Source organism: Helicoverpa armigera, chromosome 3 (genome assembly GCF_030705265.1).
Source record: "Helicoverpa armigera isolate CAAS_96S chromosome 3, ASM3070526v1, whole genome shotgun sequence".
Lineage (NCBI taxonomy): Eukaryota > Metazoa > Arthropoda > Insecta > Lepidoptera > Noctuidae > Helicoverpa > Helicoverpa armigera.
Genome location: NC_087122.1, coordinates 11,225,593 through 11,247,001, shown reverse-complemented (window position 1 = coordinate 11,247,001; position 21,409 = coordinate 11,225,593). Strand labels below are relative to the sequence as shown.

Below are 21,409 nucleotides of genomic sequence, written 5' to 3'. Positions count from 1 at the left end.
TCTTGCTTTTATGGGACTTACCCATTATAAGGCGTTTAGACGACATGGCACATTTTATGGAAAACTGACAATACCAGCATTATTACGTCTTTGTATGTCTCTTTTATACCGTAGAAGCAATTTAATGATAATTAGCCTTTTGGTTACGTACTTACCCAATACTTGCTGTTTTCAGAGTAGCCTGTCTTTAAATGGAACTGTACCTAATAAAGAAATTGTACCTAAGTATAATCCTTCACCTAAATATAATTAGTTACGTTACTTAAACACCTCAATTTGTTGGAAGGATCATGGTTCACCTTTTCTTGAAGTGCTCAAGGGATTGTTTAATTAATTCTACTAAAATTAGCTTTACCTAGTATCTGCTTAAACTCTGAATAAGTAAAGTCCGTAATCAGATTGGTCTCATGCGGGCTATTCAGATTCAGACTTCAGACATTTCACAGTGACCGAACATACCGCACTTTAAAATTGTGTTTCCCAAACTTTGACAGAAAACGGTAAAGTATGTGTATAGCATTATCTAACTTATATTACTGTCGGCAGTTTTAAAATAACTTGCGAAAGTAATATCTTAAGTTTGAATCCTTTGAATAAATGCAAGGGGTAATATTGCCTACATTTTCCAGTGAGAGCTTCATAGTCTTAATATTTTTAAATACCCCGAGGGACGAAGGAAAACAGGAAGAAGCGTGGGTTGCGAAGACCGATAGCAACGGTGAATATTAATCTAAATGGACAGTCGATATTTTTAACATAAATCAGTAGAGGCGTAAAAAGTCTGATCATAACAGCAGATATATTATTTTGGGTTTCAGAAACTTAGAGCACAACTCATTCTATTCACCCAGATTGGAATTGTAAGCTTAAAACAGATTATCTCCCTTAGTTAATTTCTACGACGAAATATTACTTCCCTCCATTTTAATCCAATTCATCACAAAACTACCATCAGGCAAACACATTACGGTATTCTAGAAGTCTTAAATCTTTCAGATGTGACCTATTTTCTGCAGAATGCGTCGCGTATTCCCCCGTATGCTCAACCCACATACTGCACCAGCTACTCGCCAATGTTTTTCAAGCATCTTAGAATTTTCATATCATTACCTTCGCTCCGTGCATTTGCGACGAACCGGAAAATTAATGCAAATTCTCCATCACGAGCTATTTATCCCTTTAATTTGAGTGGCGAGCTTCACCACCCTCCCCTGTGATAAATTGCGGTATTATCTGATAGTAATTAGTGTTGTCTTGCTTGTTTGCAACGGTATGACGTAAGGATGTCGTTTATCATTCCATTGTTTCCCCTTTACTATGAAAGGGTTCTGGATAAAATTATTAGGTAGATTTTGTCGAACTATACGTATGTATGTTAAATCCCTTTTAGATAGTTTAAGATTTTTGAATTTCGTAAGCCCTCTTGAATTGAATCATTGATGAATTCTAACTTGACATGTGTTGCAATAGATAATGGGTATCAAGATTTTTATTTTCAAAATTGTAAGTTTATAGCTCTTTCATAAAGATTTACTACATTTTCCCTGCTGCGTATTTGATAATTCCGTTTATGTCAAAAGGGTTGTTACTAACAATATTATAATTTTGACAAATGATGCTTATCCTCAAAAGGTACACAATAAAACTGGACTGATTGTATGACAGGCAGAGCCTCGTTTATGCCTTCATTAATTAATCTACTGTCCTACCATACTGGCGGTGTCTAAGCGATTCTAAACTCCACTGTTGTGTTTAATAGCTTCTCTATTGTAATATCAATGCCCTGACTTAGTAATTTAAGCGACAGGATCCCCATTTGCGTATTACCTTCCAGACAGTTTAAATGCCCTACTTCACCGTAAAGGGGTTTCCTGGTTTAAAGGCGAGGCACGCTTCGCTGAAAAGAATAAAGTCGTGGGCTCATTAGCAAGAGGAACTCTGCAATTGAAATGTGTCTTCGTTATGGAGTTTTAACCTTTTTATGAGCCAATACCACGAGAGTTCAAGAAAGATATACAGAATACTTACTATAAAGTGTGTGCGGTGTGGTGTGCTTGTTGGGGTATTACATTTGTTTATGGTTTAAAGAGTTCTCTGTTGTGTAAATAATTTGCTCCTAAAAGGGAGAAAAGAGGTCACGCTTATCTGCCTAAATAAGGAAGAAGCCTTCGTGTTAGAACTAGCGACGATTCACTTAGGTTTGGAAACTATAAAGTTTGTAGTTTTTGGTCAAATGGATCTTGAGTCCCTTCCATTAATGTGTAAATATCCTTGCATTGTTCCTTTCGGTACAAAGGATGCTGCCTCCGTTTATAATTTTATATGAGAAGTGCTGTTTTTTGTTTGTCAAAATCTATAATTTTCATTGAACCAGGGCAATAAACTCAATCAATCAAAAGAGATTATCATCGCCGTTGAAATAATATTAAAACTGTCACGAACGTCGTTCATGCACATAATAATAAATACAGCTAAAGCCGGTTCTTGCTAATACCGTTAAGCACAGTATAACATCCTTGCGTTGTTTTGTCTCATCGCATTTGATGTTGTTACACATGAGATGACAGACGCAAACAAAACTGTTTAGCGACAAAGTTATTATCCAATCAGTGGAGAGTTGAAGCAAATTGTTTTATACTCACGATGTTTTCGCGTCGCGATAAATTGAGCCGGTTATCAATGATGTCAGCTTTTGTGTATAATTTTATCGTGTGATGTGAGTCATCAGATTTTTTTTCCATGGAGAGACGCAGCATTGGTGCATTTGTTTTTATTAGCTTGCTTACCTAAGTGTTGCAGATCCTGTTATTGAACGAAATGTTAAGCTTGATATATCACATTTTCAAGAATTTGACCTTCTATGTTACCCTTTATCTACCTCGTCACGTTTATTACATTTGGCACATGTAAATTCTTGCCACATTCGCATTCAATCACATGTCACCGTCACATCGGCGACGTTTCAACCCGAGCTCAGTTGGAACGCGCCGAGCCACTGGGGCGCCGCCCCGTGACGTCATCGCCTCGCCCGTAGCCCATTCGGCCCTCGATACAGGGTAAACACCACCCTCGTGTCATGTTTACCTAGCACGTGCCCTGACCCGTGTCACTAATATTTGACGCCTACCGTTGATTTGATAACTTGATCTAACTTTTTGCCGTCTCACATCGGACCATTTTCCGCGAACGGCGACGCCATGATGTCACTAGTGGATTGACGTATAATATATCCAGATTTGGATAGACGCAGCTGAGGAAGGCCAGCTACGAGTCTGCTGGCCTTTGCGATGACTCGCCTACACTTCTTCTAATAATTCTTTATGGCATGGTCATAAATTAGATCGATCATAAAACTTACCATGTTGAAACGTAGATATGAGATTATTTCATAAAACTTTTACTTTGAATTTATGTATTTTATTTAAATGTTTAGCATAACTTGCACAAGCTGTGGTCTTAACTACAGTTAGAAAATTCTTGTCCCTAAATTTTTCACTTTATCATGCAAAAAACTTGGAATGCCATTCTTGCGGCGAACACAGCTAAGCAAAAATTATGCTCGGAGTTTTGTTATGATACAAAATAAACTTTACGTACATTATGGAATAATTTTGAACTAAAATCTTTCCTCGTGTAAACTAAAAATACACGTGTTTTTTTTAATAATGTACTTATATTGTGCCCTTTTGTAATAAAATAATGAAAACTTTTCCTTTTTAAGGTCCGTCCCTAAAGAATATCTTTTTCTGGTACTTACACAAATATTTGTATGCGGATCTTTTACCGAAAACTTGTCCAATTATAAGTTTTGTGATTCTCGTGCAAGTCATTGCGACACTCGTAACAGTCTCCGTACCTGCTATCATATTATGAATTTCTCTTTTCAGGCTGAAACATATTTTATTTATCAATTTTGTTATTGATATTGACAGTTTAATCAATGTAAAGTTGAATTGTCTAACTTGAGAGTGAACATATTTAGATTTGATTTACTCGCAATCTGAATCTCATCCAGTGAATGAAATCCCACCCAAAACAAAAATGTGAAAGACTGCCAAGTTCGATAATATGGGAATGCTTCGCCTATAAAAGAAGTGAGATCTGAATAAGTACCAAGTTCCATACACATACCTCAGTCAAAAATAGTTACTTTTTAATGATGTTACTTGGCAAGTTTTCATACACCTTGTTATAAACCTACTAAACGCAATGAATCAAGTATTTAATTTTCTATTAAAACTTGCCAAGTAATCATCATTAAAAACTAACTATTTTTAACTGAGGTATGTGTATGGAACTTGGTACTTATTCAGATCTCACTTCTTTTATAGGCGAAGCATTCCCATATTATCGAACTTGGCAGTCTTTCACATTTTTGTTTTGGGTGGGATTTCATTTATTTTTGTAAGGTTGTTTATTTTATTTTTTTCTTATGATGAAGTTAGTTAATGAAATGTCTCATTTATACTATCTTTTAGATTTTTTAATATGCACTATGTTTTTTACAAAGAAATGAACTAGATTAACTAAATGGACTAGATTTACCAACTGACTGACATGACATGTTATCATATATTATGTTCGTGGATCAAAGTTACACATTCGTTATTTTCGAAAGTGATTCACACTTGGCCGTTTTCAGATTTTTACTTTGACTAAATACAAACCTTTGTACCATTCGAAGATATATTATATAAATATAGATAAATTTAGTTCGTTTTAGTTCCTTAGGGGTATAAATTTACACCGGGTATAAAACACCTTCATTATTTTGAAACCGACTCACACTTGGCCATTTTCAGATTTTTCCCTTTACCTTGACATAAAGACCTACCTCCATGCCAAATTTCAAGTCAATACGACCATTGGAAGTGGTCTAGGTTTTTGATGAGTGAGTCAGTGAATAAGTGAATCAGTCAGTGAGTGTATAGTAAAAAATAGCGATTTTCTGACGTCAATATCTCAAGACCTACAATAGGTATATTAATAAAATTTTGTATTTTAGATAAGTGAGGGGGTCTCAACAGATACTAGAAATTTGATATGCGTAAATAAAATAGATTTTGAGTTACAGGGGGGTCGAATTTGGCCCGAAATGGTTCGTGTAATATAACCCACTGCCGGTGTGTCGCTTTTTTTGCTCGAACTTGGCGGACACACTGCTGTGTGTCTAGATTTTGTAGATATTAATGTCAGACAAGACTTTTGACATTTACTTAAAGAACTTAACAATAATCTGACAGATTTCTTAAAAGCAATTACACTAGCAAAATTATTAGTCGAGAGTACTATAGAATCTAGAACATCGTTAAAAAATAATGAAGCACATAGAATAGCTGCAGTTGATCTTGATGGGAATTTCATTAATTGATCAGAAACTAATGTAAATTGATAAGTTACGTTAAAGTAAAAAGGTCCTGATACGATTATAATATAAAGCGGTTTTAGTCAAAAAGTAATATGACTTAGAAATGATAAAGAACTTGAAGATACTGCGTCTGACGTATTTTGTGAAGTAGAAAATTGCTGTCTTGCTCGATTTAATGTAATGCGTGCTAGTAATTTAGCTGAAATCATTTTACAAGTTATTAGGGTGACGCTTATTTCATCTCAAGACTCTTATGACGTATCTGTCTTTGTGTAAGTTTTTTCATGCATCACTATTGATATTTCTATAATAATAAGATATTTATATATAGCTCCAAGAACAATACCGAAATGGTTGGACGAGATATAATCAGATAATCGAGCAACGACACTTTTAACTTGACGTCATGGCTGACGCTTACGCAAACCGCGGGTCATGATCATTAGAAAGTGGCTCTTTTTGTGCACTATTGTCTCTTACTTTACGCAACTGAAACCTTTTTATTGTGATTTCTATTTCTTTAAAAGGATGGCTAATAGCTTGCGGTCAGCTGATGATAATATCTTGTGACGTGAGCTTTGTGGTTATGACTTCATGCTGCAGTGTAAAAATAAACTTCAATGGAGTTGCAAATTCATTTTCTGCTACGTATACAGCGCCTCTGCTTTAAAACTAATTCCGGTCGGCAAAAATGCATAGCAAGGATTGATGCCAATATTCTTGCGAAAGATTATCCCCCAGTGAGCTTACTGGAAGCCTTACTGAGTACATTCTAGCTCAGTAGTAGCAATGCAAGAAGAATGACTTTGTGTTTATTTTCTATCCTTTGCATCACTCGTTAAATAAGGTTGGATGGCACCTTAAAACTTTTTAATACTTCCGACCAAGTAACAAAACTGGAACCCAACAAAGATTTACTAAGACAAAAATGGATGACTTCCAAACGTTGCAGGTATGCGGTGTCTCAAATGGATAAAACTTTTTAAAAGCGTCATAGAAAACTTCAGTGGAAGTGAACAACTTTTAACCTAGAAATATAATACAAGAGCATTCAATTTACTTTTCCATTACTAGCCGGTAAAAGCAAAAAATAGGAATAGGTTATCTTATGAACCCATCTTTTTCACAGGTTCGGCGCTACATAAATACGAAAGCCTACAATGTTATCTCTCAAACCGGCACTACATCCTTCATATTTACTCGTCTGGGAGTACCTCTCATGTGCTCAGACATGATAATCTTCAAGGGGAGCAATATCGCCAGTATTATCACTGTGTAACTTTACTGAAACGCCAGCTTACCACTTGAAAAGGATCCCATATTACCGTCTCCCCTACCTTCTCCCCAATATTTTGGCTACTCCTGGATCGGATACACCCTCTTATCCATCAGCCAGCGGCGTGCTCATTAAATGTCTGGGTTGTTTTCACTCTTGTTGAACACTGGGTTTTTAATTTAATCGATCTTGCTGCTGAATTCTTATTAAGCTTTTGTATAGATTCAAGACATACTTTTTTTATCTTTGGAAAATGTTAATCTTGCCAGTTGCACCAATTGAACTGACTTTTGCGTGATTAACCGCAATTTGATGTTTATTTTAAATAAATATAAACACTTAGTACACTTCATATCCTTGCAATGGTACTTAAGTTTATTGAATCTCTATTTAGATCAGCAGATATTTATTTTATAAATAAGTAAACCTATTTTGTTGGCCTAAAAATCGATATTTATATCCAACACGAATCTTAAAGATTTAGAATACTTTATGGATCTCATTCTATTACTGGGCGGAATGTGCAATAAAAATGATATGTAAGTTTCTAAATCCGTCGAACTTGCGACATAGATTTGGAGGCTATTTGAATCTATAACGTTGATCGAAGATATAATGGCATCCGTGTTTAGTCTTGTCTAAACTCAAGTTAAATCAAAAGAAAAGTTATAAATAAATCTATGTAATTTTTTTTTCGCCATTCGAATTACCCTGCCCTACCAACATCGACTTTGAGACATAAAACGGGTTTAATTTCCATGAAATCAGAAGATTATGTTTTATGTTACGTGAATAATTAAGAGATTTGATTTCCAAGTTACTACTGAAATAGCGGTGGTAAGGAAAACATTTTTGACGATTGTTGGTTTTGCAGACCTATGTCAGATCCAGAATGTAATGGAAAAAAATCCTGGATTTAGTTAATTAATTATTTGCCTATAAGATAATAGGATTCAAAGAAGATGCACGTTGGCGTGAAAATTGTTTTTTCCTGAAATCAAGCGGAGATTCTACTGAAAAGCCATTAACTTCGTAGAACATGACTGTTTTATTTATTTTCACAAAAAAAAACTCGGTCCTTTTTGCCCGACAAGTTTGAAATTCATAATTCCATTTTCTAAGAATAATTCATGAATTAATATGATTATTTTTCCGACCCAAATATCGACCAATAGAATTGCACCATTCGACGTCACGTGGTACAACCTACATGGTATTATACTGATAATTTTTTGAATATTTTCTCTGGTCGTTGCTATGTCAAACTGACAGGTTGTGGCCGACATTTGGGACGGAAAAATAATCCCCGAATACACGAGCTTCAAAATTCTCTGGCATTTCCCTCAAGGTTCCCTGCAAACAAATAAAGTCGTCAAGTTTTCCAGGAAAAATCACTCGCGCTTCGCGCTCGTGATTTTTTAACCTGAAAAACTTGACTCCTTCATTTGTTTGCAACGAACCTATCGGGAAATACCCGATAATTTTGAAGCTCTTGTGGTATTATAAGTGAATATTCTTAGATCCCGAACATTCTTGGACTACGCTTCCAGGAATAGGACTATTATTCTGGTTAGTAAGCTCCTTTAGTAGAAGTAAGTACGAGTTTTCGTCAACCTCACCCACATATTTGTACCAACGAAATGAGGAATTATTTCTTCAGGCCGGACAAATAGGCAGCTGAGATGGCTTCCACCTCAGACGTATGGCAACAATAACTTTTAGTTAGTTGCTCTCAGGCGGCTTACGATATTCTACTTGTTAATAACAACAGACAACATTTCTTGACAATAGAGAGCGTTTCATAAAATTACAAGGGAAAATCAACCAAGTCGAGAGCCAATTTGGTAGAGACAATCGAATGCTAAGGGCGCAATAGCGTAAGTAATTATGAAGACGAGCTGAACAATATCTCACAAATATAGAATTCAGTCTTCGATTCCTGGAAAATATTTCCATCTCGAAATGGTAGCGATAGCAAACAATATCAAGCTTGTTAGTTGTTCTTCTGTTTATGAGTCAATGGGTCTCGCATTCAGTGGACTAGAAACTTCCCGTGCTTACGACTATGCACAGCTGCATTCTTCAAGTTAAATGCATTTATTGTTCCTCAAAGCTGTTCTCAATTTGCCTTTAACAAAGTATCCGTTCACTGTTTGCTTGTGTTATTTATTGTGAAGTACAATATTTTGATTTATTTTACAGGGTTTAATTTTAACTGCCACAAAAATTTGGTTTCAATTTTTCCGCGTTTGTGGCTTCATGCATGATTCACCGATTCCTGTTCGTGGAAACGCGAAAAATATACGCAACAACCCTCTGTGAAAAAAAAAGCTCGAGGTTATGGGGAGGGAAGTAACACGTAAATAAAAACAGCAGTAATAAATATAACTCTTACCATTGCAATCTGAAACAATGTGCGGTTGTTCCATACCAGACATGTTAAAGAAACGAATTATTTAGTTTTTCGTCAAGTAAGTGCCATAAACAAAATGGAATCTCATCTACATAAAAGGTATCTCACGTGTAAGATTTACCGCCAACGTGAAAACGTTTCATTACTTCAGAATACTATTTTACGCCAGCACGTAAATGATCCCAGAATCCTTGCTAAGCTTAGCTGACTTCGTTGAAGCAAGTCGTCGTCATAAAACCCTTGAGAAACTGCTTGTCCTACAAAATGTATCTGAGCTTCTCACGGGATGTTTCTTGTGATCCCGCCGCGTCCATATTATGAGTAAGCATTTGGATTGTTGCCAAGGAATGTTATTTTATAGCAAACATTGCACAGCCTTCCGGCGTCCTGCCGCCGCGGACTTCCCGACTTCGACGTACACACACGCCGCCATTATTGCGCTCGTTGATATGCTCGTGCTTTATTTGACTGGGAGCCAATTCTCGAACCCACGAACAGTTTGAACACATCTCAGGAAATTGCACGAACTGAACATTTTAGTCTGGGTTCGCTTTTCACAATTTTTGCGTGTTTTCATAAAATTGCAGTATCATTTTAATATCAGTTTTTAGTCCCTCTCTCAAGTAATTACTCTACCGCCTCGTGGTTCCTGCAGGAAGTTACGAAGTAGTCACGCCAGTCTTGATTGCAAACAAAGTTAGACAGGACTTTGTCCATGGTCTAACTGAGTTAATATAGGTACAGCATTATAAAATTTAATGGAATTGAAGAACCATTTCGCGTGTGCACTTTGGCTGTGAATTGCAATTTAGGGTTTTAGCTGCGTTAGGTAGGGCGTCGACCTTAGAGCAGACTTATTGTGCAAACTACAGCAATTTTCGATAAACCGTTGCATATGCTAATGAGTATCTGATAATTAATTCGTAAACTGTAAACTGGTCGATCACGCAAATAAAGTACAAAAAGTTTGAAACATCATCAACATTAGCTATACAGTACGAGTTTTTCAGAGAAAGTCAATAAATCAATCAAAACTTTAATAATTTTCCTCTGATCGATTCAAGAGATAGGTACTTAAGTGAAGAAAACTCAGACGCTTATAATGTTATCTTACCTTTCTCTTTGAAGTCTATGGTAAACAGCTACTTCAAACGACTTCTACTGACAAGATGTAAGATGAATACAAGCATGTTTCTTTACTTTGTAATTCAAACCCATCAGTGTTTCTTGTCCATTCTAACCAACTTTAAATCGCCAAGATTTGGAGTTGCCAAAATTGCAGCTTCGAGTGGAAGATTTGTTTTCAGAACTGCATGTACTGTTGCTACACTGTTAATCAGATTTAAAACAAAGCGACACATTCAGTTGCCGAGTCTCGCTACATTCTTGAATTCTTACTTTTTGACACGGCTGACTTAGTTTTTATTAAACTTGCTTGACTCGAAGCGTAGTCTCTTGAAAGTTTTCTTGTTTAGTATTATCTTGTGAGAATCAATGTAATACACAGTCTTGTGTAATGGAACGTGTGTGCTAAATGTGTTTACATCTTGCCTATGTCTTGATAAAATGAATCCCTTAGTTAACAATATACCTACAGCTTTATATGATTTATGTGTTGCCTAACTACGAACTACTTGAAGCAATCCCAAAGAGGGAAATACTAACCTGCATTCAAAATCAGGACACGTCATCTCGACATTCAAGTCCCGAGTTGCATACAGCAGTTACAACTTGAGCCTTCAGAAGGCAAACTAAGTTCAGAATATAAGCGCCTGACGCGTTATAACTCCCTGTTGTACGGATTGTTCGTGCGGCGTTCAACTAGAAAGGCGTACCTCATTAGACGCTGTGAACCCGCGTTCATCAAACGCCCGTCAAGCTCTCGTCATTAGAACTTAGCCTTATTGCCATACTTGCGAGCAGCTCCCCGATTTCTATCTAAGTATGGATGGCGATGCTCGTTACCCAGTTTAATCTCAGTGATCAGCGCAAATTGTCTTAAATTACCTTGTTCAAATCTGGCAGCGATGAGTTTTGTTTTTGTTTGTTTTGGAGTAAATGCTCCAGTTCTTATTTAGTCTTCTGACTTAACAACTTTAAATAGAGATCCGTTTGTCTCTAAAATAGTTTCAAAGTGCCTGTTACGGTTTAGGGATATGCCAAAGTAAAGTTACCAAGTAGTAATTTTTTACGCATATTTATTTGCATTTGAAATTAAATATAGCACTAATTAACCAATAACATTCAACGAATGTCTATTAGTGTTTGAATTAACATTTATGTTAAACAAAAACAGCAACACGCATTTGCACAGTTATCTGTTGAGATCTATTGCCTTTCGCAATTTTCCCTTTCGCGTAGGCAGGAAACTTGCATAATTTTGATATTGCACTGAAATCGGCAAAGCATGTCTCAGCGTTGATTACTTGGTGCTAACCTATGCTCGTAGGTGTGACGTGGTAGTCGGTCTGGCAAATTGAATTCTGTCATAACCACCTGCATGTATGTACTGGTATGTGAAACTGGAGCGACGTCAGGATTGATGAATTTTGTTGGGCTGCTACGCGATGAGCGATGCTCCATACCGGCAGTTGTTTTTTTTACCTTCAGGTTAGACTGATTCATACGATTATTTTTGATGTGACGGACAAAAACATATTGCAGCATATAATTGAACTTGACGTCAAAATATGATGAGAATTTAAAAAGAATTTTAATAGAAGTCTGGGGCTTAATAATAGTATTGAGCTTGGACAATGTAACAGAGAAACACATTGAGCCAATCTCAAATCCAATGTATTTTAACAGGGAAGGAAAAAAATGTGAATCTAATTAGGTAGTGTGACAGACCTCAGAGTCAAACGAACGGACCGTAATAACGTAGAGTTCCCGGAAACTAACCCTCATTACGCCTTTCGAAGCGATACCTAACATAACGGCATCTCGCCTACTATCGTTTAATTCGTTTTGAAACCAGATCTGACATTTGGAAAAGTACCGCCTTCCATTGGGAGAGAAACTTGAGAATTTGGCTCCTAGAAACGTGAAATGGGTTACAATGAATTTTCACGAGCTGCTACGTGGAAAGGTCAATACACTCTTCTTGTAAGTCCCTAAAGTAAATATCTTGGAGAAGTCTGTGAATAAGGCAAGGTTTAGCGAACATGTATTATCTTTTTATGGCTTCTGATTTTTGATAAGAATTATGAGTTCACTTATGAGGTCATTGCCTTATGGATATTTTTGAATTTAAATGTAGGCGTAAACAGTAGGAACGTATTGCATTTCCTAGTCTTATGCGGAGGTATCCTGTTCAACTTCCCATTAACACGCAAAGGCATGGTGGGTGGACGGGGAATCTCTACATAAGGGTCACTGACCGGACAATGCAGATATAGCCAGATGTTAGTTGTGTAAAACTATGTTTAAGTAAAGTAGCTTATTCCACCTTTTTAGAAATTTTCAGACTTCAAGAATGCTCAAATGTAAATAAAATTAATTTGATCCTGGCATCTTGTTACTTTAACAAAATTACTACTAGTTAACTCGGCAGCACCAGGCGCCTAATTTTAACTAATAACTTGGAAAGCGAACGCATTTGCATATTAGTAAAGTTAAGCATGAGCAAATGCGCTAAAACATTGAGGTCACCGAACTTCTGCAAAACAGACAACGAAAACGTTCCTGAGTTTCACAGTGAACCTCAAAACTAATGAGGCATCCAGATATAAATCTAGTAGGATTAACAGTCCCAGCCATCGTTAAGAAACAACAATTAGGTCAATAAATCGAAGTAATAACATTATCTTTTGGCACGCTACCCGTATCCAATTCAAACGAAAAGTATTGAGGGAATTTATTCCTTTTCTGTCCCACTCTATATGCGATTGGGAGAACGGGATAGAATATATTGGATCGGAAAAATAAGTTCAGCTTTAAGTTGGCTGAAAATTTTTGCAGCACGGTCTGGCTGTAGAGGGGTATAAAGTGATTTAACTTTAGGAAAATATATTATCACAAGGGTATTGGCTCGTGTCATACAGTGATCGGATTTTATTGCTAGTTTTTTCCTTTCTCCGTTTTATTCCGTAAGTTTTTTCATGACACTGCAGATCACATTATAAAAACTAAATATTATTATAGCCCGTTTCAAATCCGGTTCTTCTTTACCTCTTAAAAAACTTTTTGAAAGTCTAATTTGTCTGGACACAAAGCCTAATTTTATGCTGTTAATAGAATATTAGCGTTAAAGTTAATTTGCAAAGTTTATCCAGCACAAACAGTAAAGAACATTTGGAAAACAGTTGTCCCAATTATCAAAATCCTTGTTGGTTTTACCGCTACGGAAAAGCCAGAAACGTTATATAAATAAATAATTAAATTTTAAGCCAATGTAGGATTCAGTAAAAGCTGGCTGCGTGTTGTTAATTAAAAGTTACTACTATTAGCATAGTTTGATTAAGCGACCCTGGTGCGTGGGCATAGCACGTTCACGGAGCGTTTACACAATTGGTTAAAGCATTTAAAGCAGCAGTTAAAGCAACTGTTTCCAACTAAAGTCGAACTGAAACTAAATGACAGTTCAGGAGTTTTTATTGCAGTTGTATTATGATGGCAGTACTATGGGTCGGTGTGAAGGTTCACATTTTCGCAGTGTTCAAATTGCGATTCTGCTATACATGTTTATACAGTGTAAAATATTAGAAGATCCTTTGGAAGAGAATTATGTACTCCATCAATAGTTTCTACTGTGAACTAACAATATTTATTTCTGTTCTTTTCAGGAGACAACCAAAGACATTTGCGTTCGACCACTGTTTCTACTCCCTGGACCCATCCCTGCCACACTTTGCCTCTCAGAAGACAGTATTCGAATGTCTGGGCAGGGATATACTCGACAATGCATTCGACGGCTACAACGCATGTATCTTCGCGTATGGACAAACTGGTTAGTGGAACTTAAGCTAACAAAGAAGAGTGAACTATAAAGTGTTTGTTTAGGCACAAAATTAATATTCGGGGTTTAGGTCTTAAACTTTAGATTATGGAACTAATTACCAGGTTTTGAGCATTTAAGGAAACTTTTTGAGTAAACACCTGTTAGCTATCAGAATAGTTGAATGCAATTAAAGTTGTTTATCAAACTCCTAATGCATTCATACCACAAGAGAAAGAGGGAGATAGGTTACCGCAGAATCGGTAGAATGATAGAACATTTGCTAGAATCGATGCAAATGAAGCCTCTACGATTGTGATTCACGCAAACAAAATTACTTGCATGAACATAAAGTTCAATTTCAGCAAATTTTCGACGCTATGTGATGTTATGCGAAATGTAAATATATTTATAGTACTAACAGGCACTATTTCACCGCCCTAGGGTCCGGAGCTTATGAGATTCCGGGAATAATGGCTAATTTCCCAGGAATTGTGTACATATTTCAGTATGCGTAGGTAAATTGCCCTTGCCCGTGATTAGAAGCAAAACAACCTGTTAAAGTTCCCCGGTAATGTTATTCTGAGATGTTCTAATTGAAACGAATGAATGAACGAAACATTTTCGATAGGAATATCTTGTAAAGTAAAACAGCGTTCAGTCCAGACTTGTCTAGTTAATGTTAATTTATGTCTCTCGAGCAATGGCCTGGGAATGGCCAATGTTTCGCCAGATAAGCCTTGCCTTGACGGTTTTATATTACTCCAAGATACCAGCCAAACTGGAGTTTCCTATCAGGAAGGGTTTTCAACCCAACAAGTCCTTATTTTGTCCGGAATTGGCAATCTTTAGAATTCAGAGGCATAAAAATACGAATACATTTTTATTATTCGGCGGTAGTGACTCTTTTCTCGTTATAACCTTATACACGATTCTCATTTAAAATACTCATAACTACGCGTCTCACTCTATTATTATGAAAAATTATAACTAAAGAAGAATTCACACCTGAAAAGAAAGTTATACAAAAAACTCTTTACTGCAAGCTTCATAGGCATCGTCATGTTTACGAATGTCTTTGGGTTTTTATTAAACTTCACAAGTAAACACATAAATACATCTTCAGTTAAGCACATGTCGCGTACCTGTTAAAGCCAGCGTCTGTCTGCGGCCTTGAACTTGCATTGTCCTCTCAGCTTTATGATACCCCACTCAGCATCATTTTCTCTTTCATTAGATATTCATAGCGCAACCTGCTTGCCTGTTTCATTGTTTCAAGTGTTTGTGTTTCGCTGTTGACCGTTTTGTTTGTAAGTACTATAAACTAGCCATTCAACTCCAGCTTTCCTTTGAGATTTATGCCCAGCCTCGCCCACTTCGCCTCGTGTAATTTTAATCTTGTTTATCGCTCTTGGCCGACGAAAAATATATATTCCAGGATTATTTCAAAATTTGAGAAATAATGCCCATAATTCTTTTGCTGTGCTAGGATTCCGTTTGTTTTTCTCGTGAAAATGTTGCCTGCTGAATAATTTATGTGAAAGTTCAGTTTTTCTGCTCCGGCACTAAAGCTTTTTTCAGCTTCTATCGTTACTACAACGGCTTTTCTTGGAGATCGAGTTTACGTAGTGTGAAAGAATATCAAAATTATGTTGAAATTGTGCACAATTATACCGAGAGTAACTTACGAAGTTGTGACGGAAGAAACAAAGCTTTGTTAAAAAAAATGGATTGTTTAACTGTAAACTACACATATTTTCAAAGCACAAACAAGCAAATGTATTACGTAATAAGAATATTAATTGATGTGTAATAACTAGTTATCTTTCGTCTAAACAATCTGCTCTGAGAAATTGTCTGCTGTCGTAACTGTTATTCAAGATGTTACATTACCTGATTGCTCAACAACAAAAGTAATAATAACATCAGCTTGTGATGATTCAATCAACTGATTCACCTTAATGATATGTACTCGATTTTGAAACTACTCCTACAAGTAACTGTCCTCCAAAAATACTCAAAGAGATTACAAAGAAAATGCATTGAACAAAAAGTCCGTGCAATTCTGCACGAGCTCCGGGATGATTCACTTACCGGACGGACGGTGTTCCGGTTCTATTAAAAATTCCAACACGTGGACACAAATGGCTCGCGAAGGGTCGGACGTGTGCGCCGGCGCCTGATCGCCCGTGAAGGGATTTGAACACGCACCGAGCCGTGACGTCACGTGCGAGACAGTTACACTCGTCTGAAATGCTGTCCCTGTTGAATTTTACATGGTGCTCCTTTTTTGGACCAGGTGAAAGTGAAGTTTGTGTCCATTGAGGAATATTTATCACACGATTAGACACCATACTTGGATTTTAGAATAGAAAAAATATTTTTTGAGCTTGTTAATTTAGGATCATGCTTTACTTTACTTTCTTATTCAAAAAGACCTTATTCAACACGTTCCATTGTTGACACAGAAAGTTTAATGATATCCAAACATTCCTACATACTTAACTCGAGGCGTATAGAAAGGCTCGCGACTCACAGTTTCACGTTTAAACGTTATTTTTGAGCTCATTACGTTGAACAATGTTGCTGCTGCTCTTTGGTGGGTGTTTCTGAAAAACTCTTGGGAATAATTACAGCTTTTGTTTTATGCCTCCAGCATTCCAATTTCAATTGTGCCAACATTTTTTTCGTCTGAATTAACGATATTTTTGCTTTGTCGAAAATAAACGAGGGTTTCTGAACGGCTGGGTCGGAATATCGTTTGAATTTATCAGTTGCTTAAGCAAAGGAAATTATACGCTAAGTTTGTATAGCCTACATTCTTAGCGACACTTGTAGAGGCTTTAATTACAGACTCGCACTTAATTATTCGCCTCGCTTCGCGTACGTGTGCTTTAGAAATTGTTCAAGTTTGTGACGTCGAGAGCAATTTCAGTTTCATATTAGTTACGATGTTTACAAACAATTTTATCTGTCTTAATTAAAAATGTAGATCAATAACTTTGAAGATCAATTTCATTTTAAATATTAGCAAAAGTGGAATTTGTGAAACAAACTTTACTTATTTGTTTCGAGTAACACTCAGGTATACAACAGTATCGGAGTAGGTAGTTAGTTTATTACCAAAGCAAAAGGTAGCCTTATTCCAAAGTTCCATAAGTACGAAGTACTTGAGTTATTCAAAGAATCATTACGGGCAAAGGTAAAACGAAAATGTAAACGCGATTCGTTCGCAAGGAACTCGCAGGCGGGTTTTTAAATTATGCTCCTTATTAAAACTTTAATTCCGAAAGCATTCAAATGTGTTGCACATGGTTATTTATTTTAATAACCATGTGGGTTCTGACGTAAGTCGTGTTATTTTGGTTGCTAGTTTTACTTCGTAATTAGTTTTCGTTTTGGCTTATTTTAGGCGCAATTCGTCCTATTAATAAATATTCATTAGTAATATTGATATATAATATCAAAAGCGAATCCATGAATGGCGCCCACATAAGTCACATGTCACCTATTATGTTTCTACTAACTAGGTTAGGTATCTATTGCGTAGGCGATGTGTTGATAAGCTTATAGATTACCACATAAGTACTGCAGTCGGTAGAACAACCAGCTCTAAATAGAATTGTTACCTCACTAAACCTTAGCTGATACCGGATTATACTACGTAAATAATTTCAATACATTATATTCGTTCGACCAGTCTCAATGTATCTCTATTTCCCATTATACGTAAATGTTTACAAAATAACTCTGCTATTTTCGTAACATCCGTAAATAGTTAGCGCCTTCGATGTAAACAAATAGATATCGTAAACAATACTTAAGAGCGCGATTGTTTTGTTTTTCTTTTATGTCTCATCTATTATATCGAACTTCTCCAGCGAGTAATAGAATTAACCTTCAGCTGAAAATTGTTTTCACGTATACGGTATAGAAAAGTTTTCATGCAACAAATTACTTGCACTCACTCGGTCTTCAATACGTACAAAACTTTGGAAATACTTTTCACTCAATTCCAAACAAAAAGTATCTCACAGTAGTCACAGTTAATGGACTAGAAATAAATTCTGCGAACAATGTAAAAGATTTTTGATAGAAAAAATTTTGATAGAGCGGTATGGAGTCAAGGCGTAGTTCGATGTCTTCGAACCTATGCCATCAATCAGCTTGTGTCACATTTGAGGGATTATTGAAAAAAGAATATAGCTCAGTCACATCAGTGTCCGAAATCCAATGGACCGCCGTCAAACTTATCGGCGCGACGATCAATATTTGTTGCCCAGATTCTGCATAATATATGGTAATAGTGACGTCATTGGCATGATTGCTTATGTGGTACATGTAAAATATTACAGGTTATTGATGACCACGTGAAGACGTTTTGTTCCATAATCGGATGATTGATGCAAATACTTACTTTTTACGTAGTTCGATCGTAGTTTCCGTCGCATTCCACTAGCTAAATTGAAAGAAAAATCTTCTTCTTGTCTTCAAATTATTTACAAATAAATACTAGCTATACAAAAAGTCTATTGTTAGCATCATAATATATTCAATCGCCACTGCAAAGGCCGTCAAATAGACGCAGTTTTTATAATAGTTCTACAACGTCCATTCATTCCTTCGCGGACCCACTCTGGCGGAATAACGACTCAGCCCCAAGTTATCAACTTCTCATATAGACTCTGAACATTCCACATTATGTTTCCCTACGAAAGTCGCACCTACATCGGAATATTAAAGTATGAAATATATTAACGCTCCAACGTCGCCGAAGTAATTTCGGGGTAACAAAATGTGCAATTTACGTCTAATGTATCAAGTAAAATGGTGTAAAAATGTAAGCGAAGCGCAATATTAAATATTTTTTGTGCTTATCTTATAAATGTTAAGCACAAAGTCGAAACTGTTATTGGCTCATGTTTGGGTTCCTTTAAGAAGTCACCATATTAATGTCGGTATTTTATGGTAAACCTACTTTGTTAAATTATAGAATGGGATCCTTATTTGTTTACTTCTTTAGCGAATATCTTCTCGAAAATAGGCTCAATTTACATAAGTAAAAATAACTTATGTCGTGCACCAGGCTACTTAGATTAGCGCGTAGAACCTGACGTCACGTCAGTGGCTATTTCTGAAATACAACGTATTTTTCTGTGTATTTGTGTGCCCTTCTAATCTGCATACGCACGCGATGTGTGAAAACAATATAATTGTAATTCTAAACAAACATCATTTGAAAGAGTACATGACATATAAACATGTATTGTTATTGATCACTTTACAAAACGGTTGATTCAACAAGTTACCACATCATAAGGCGATGCTTCGCTGTGATGAATTATGCAACCAACTAAATGCGCCACGTCAACCATGTTATCGAATCGATACTAAGATAACGTGCAAGGTTATCCATTATTAATTGTTTGGACAATATTTCATCATGATGTTGATTAAACCGATCGTTATCGTGAATATCTACAACGATATATCGCCCGAAATATATTTGCTTACAAATTGCCAATAGTGGCTATAGTATCAACCGGTTCTCTGTGCAAGTCTTTAGTTCTTAATAACGACTAAATTATTTATTTATTTAGATATTTAACTTTTTAATACATCATAAGAGAAATTAATTACTGTTCCGGCAAAATTATCCCACAATCTAATAATCTAGACAGCTTCCATAATACAGCCCCAGCTGAGAGCTTTCTGGATAAATTATGATAGTCAAAGGAACTTGAATAATAAATCGTTAAGCGATATTGAATCTCGAACCTCCAATAATGGTCCATAATTTCAATTTAAAAGGCGTTATACTTCATGTTTCTAGCCAATTTCTATCCTATTTCCCTAGAGACAAGCACGGTGCCAGCAAAAAATGAAACTTTCTTTGTGGAGGCTTTAAAGGAAAAAAATAATCCTTTTCTTTCGCTCCGGAATGAGTATGAATGGCCTCGGAATAAAAAGAATAGTGCTATTTTCAGATTTGTTTTCTGTATAAACATAGTATCTCATTATTCTGGTCTTATCTGGGATAGCGATAATAAACAAAGCAATATGTTGTATTTACATTCAGTAGCTCGGTACGGGCTTTATTATGGAGCTAAATACAGATTGAATTTACCATTTTGGCCTTTCATGAATCAATGTAAAGGTCATGCCATTTTGGGAGCATCGGTAATCCCTGTTATGCAATTAACTCATTCATGGAAACTTGGGAAGATTGGCGGAAACGCCGCAACGCACCGCTATCGATAGACTCGTGTGGCAGTTATTGTTATAACTGTCTAGCTGTAGGTATTCCTGAATGAATATATGGAATTATCTACATTTTCGGATGTGGAAACTGTTACGCCTCTTGGCTCCTTTATTTAGGTCGTGTATTTATTACCACGACTTTTTCAACATCACACAGCACTCGCGGTCACGTGTAAACAGGGGTTGTAAAAATAAATAATGCAGAGCTTTGAGTATAAACAGCTTTTATTTTGTGCTCATCTGGTGATGAAAGAAAAGCGTAGCGTACATTTATGTTCGCGCATAATTTACAATTGTACGCTGGAGCGGTTCCTTTAACGACCCTGTTGGCTTTTAAACTTATATGGCTTAAGAACCGTAACCCGATACTCTCGATTAAATACATTAGGAAGGCTTGCATTGCCGTTTTGTTTAATGTTCATGCAAAACAAGTTAAGCTTTTTATGACGTGTCTAATCCTTGCCATAAAATTTTAAGTATCATACACTGAGTTTAGAATCTTTATTTATATTTATGAGCCTGGCTATTATCTGTCATGTTTGCGCTCACGCGATTGCAAGACGCGATGGTTGCTATGGCCTATCTGAATATGCTTCTACTTTCTTTTATGAAGGAAGGTCATTGATGCAGGTAATTTGAGAATAAGCTCAACTTTCTACATTATATCCATTAACTCCCTTAATCCGCGCCTGAGCCTAGATATAAACCAGGAGGCATAAACCTTCCAAGGAGGAAACAAGCATTCATAATCAGACTTATTGCTAAACGCAACCCGTGCCACCCGCGTGTCCTATAAATACGGCAGACACTAAGTTCATTAAAGATATATAAAGATATGACTAAGCGTAAGCCCCACGGTTTGTTACCTGACCTTCTTAGGCAGACAGAGATACCGTTTTACATGAATTAAACAGTAACTGTACCTGCCAGTGTTATTGCAGTTAAGCTTATTAATAAAAAGTATAATTATAGCGAAATTATACGGAGTGTCATGGTTCGTGACTTGACACGGATTTTAATACTGGAAATAAAAGTGTGAATGAGGTTTTATTTTGAAGCAGTTAACGTGTTGTGCAGTGTGCCGTGTAATTTGAGTCTAAGGCTAATTAGCTTGTTTAATATTTTATGCGCAATTTTGTGTTGCATTTTATACGC

The 21,409-nt window shown here is 36.3% G+C and overlaps 1 protein-coding gene across 13 annotated transcripts in view; it reads left to right on the top strand.

Annotated features, from left to right (window-relative positions):
- LOC110372893 (kinesin-like protein KIF13A) overlaps nucleotides 1-21,409 on the top strand; it is a 114,631-nt gene that overhangs the window by 32,140 nt on the left and 61,082 nt on the right. For all 13 annotated transcript variants that reach the window (XM_064043662.1, XM_064043664.1, XM_064043659.1 and 10 more), the window contains exon 3: nucleotides 13,842-14,005. In XM_064043662.1, the coding sequence (XP_063899732.1) occupies nucleotides 13,842-14,005 (164 nt within the window). The remainder of the gene's footprint in view (nucleotides 1-13,841; nucleotides 14,006-21,409) is intronic.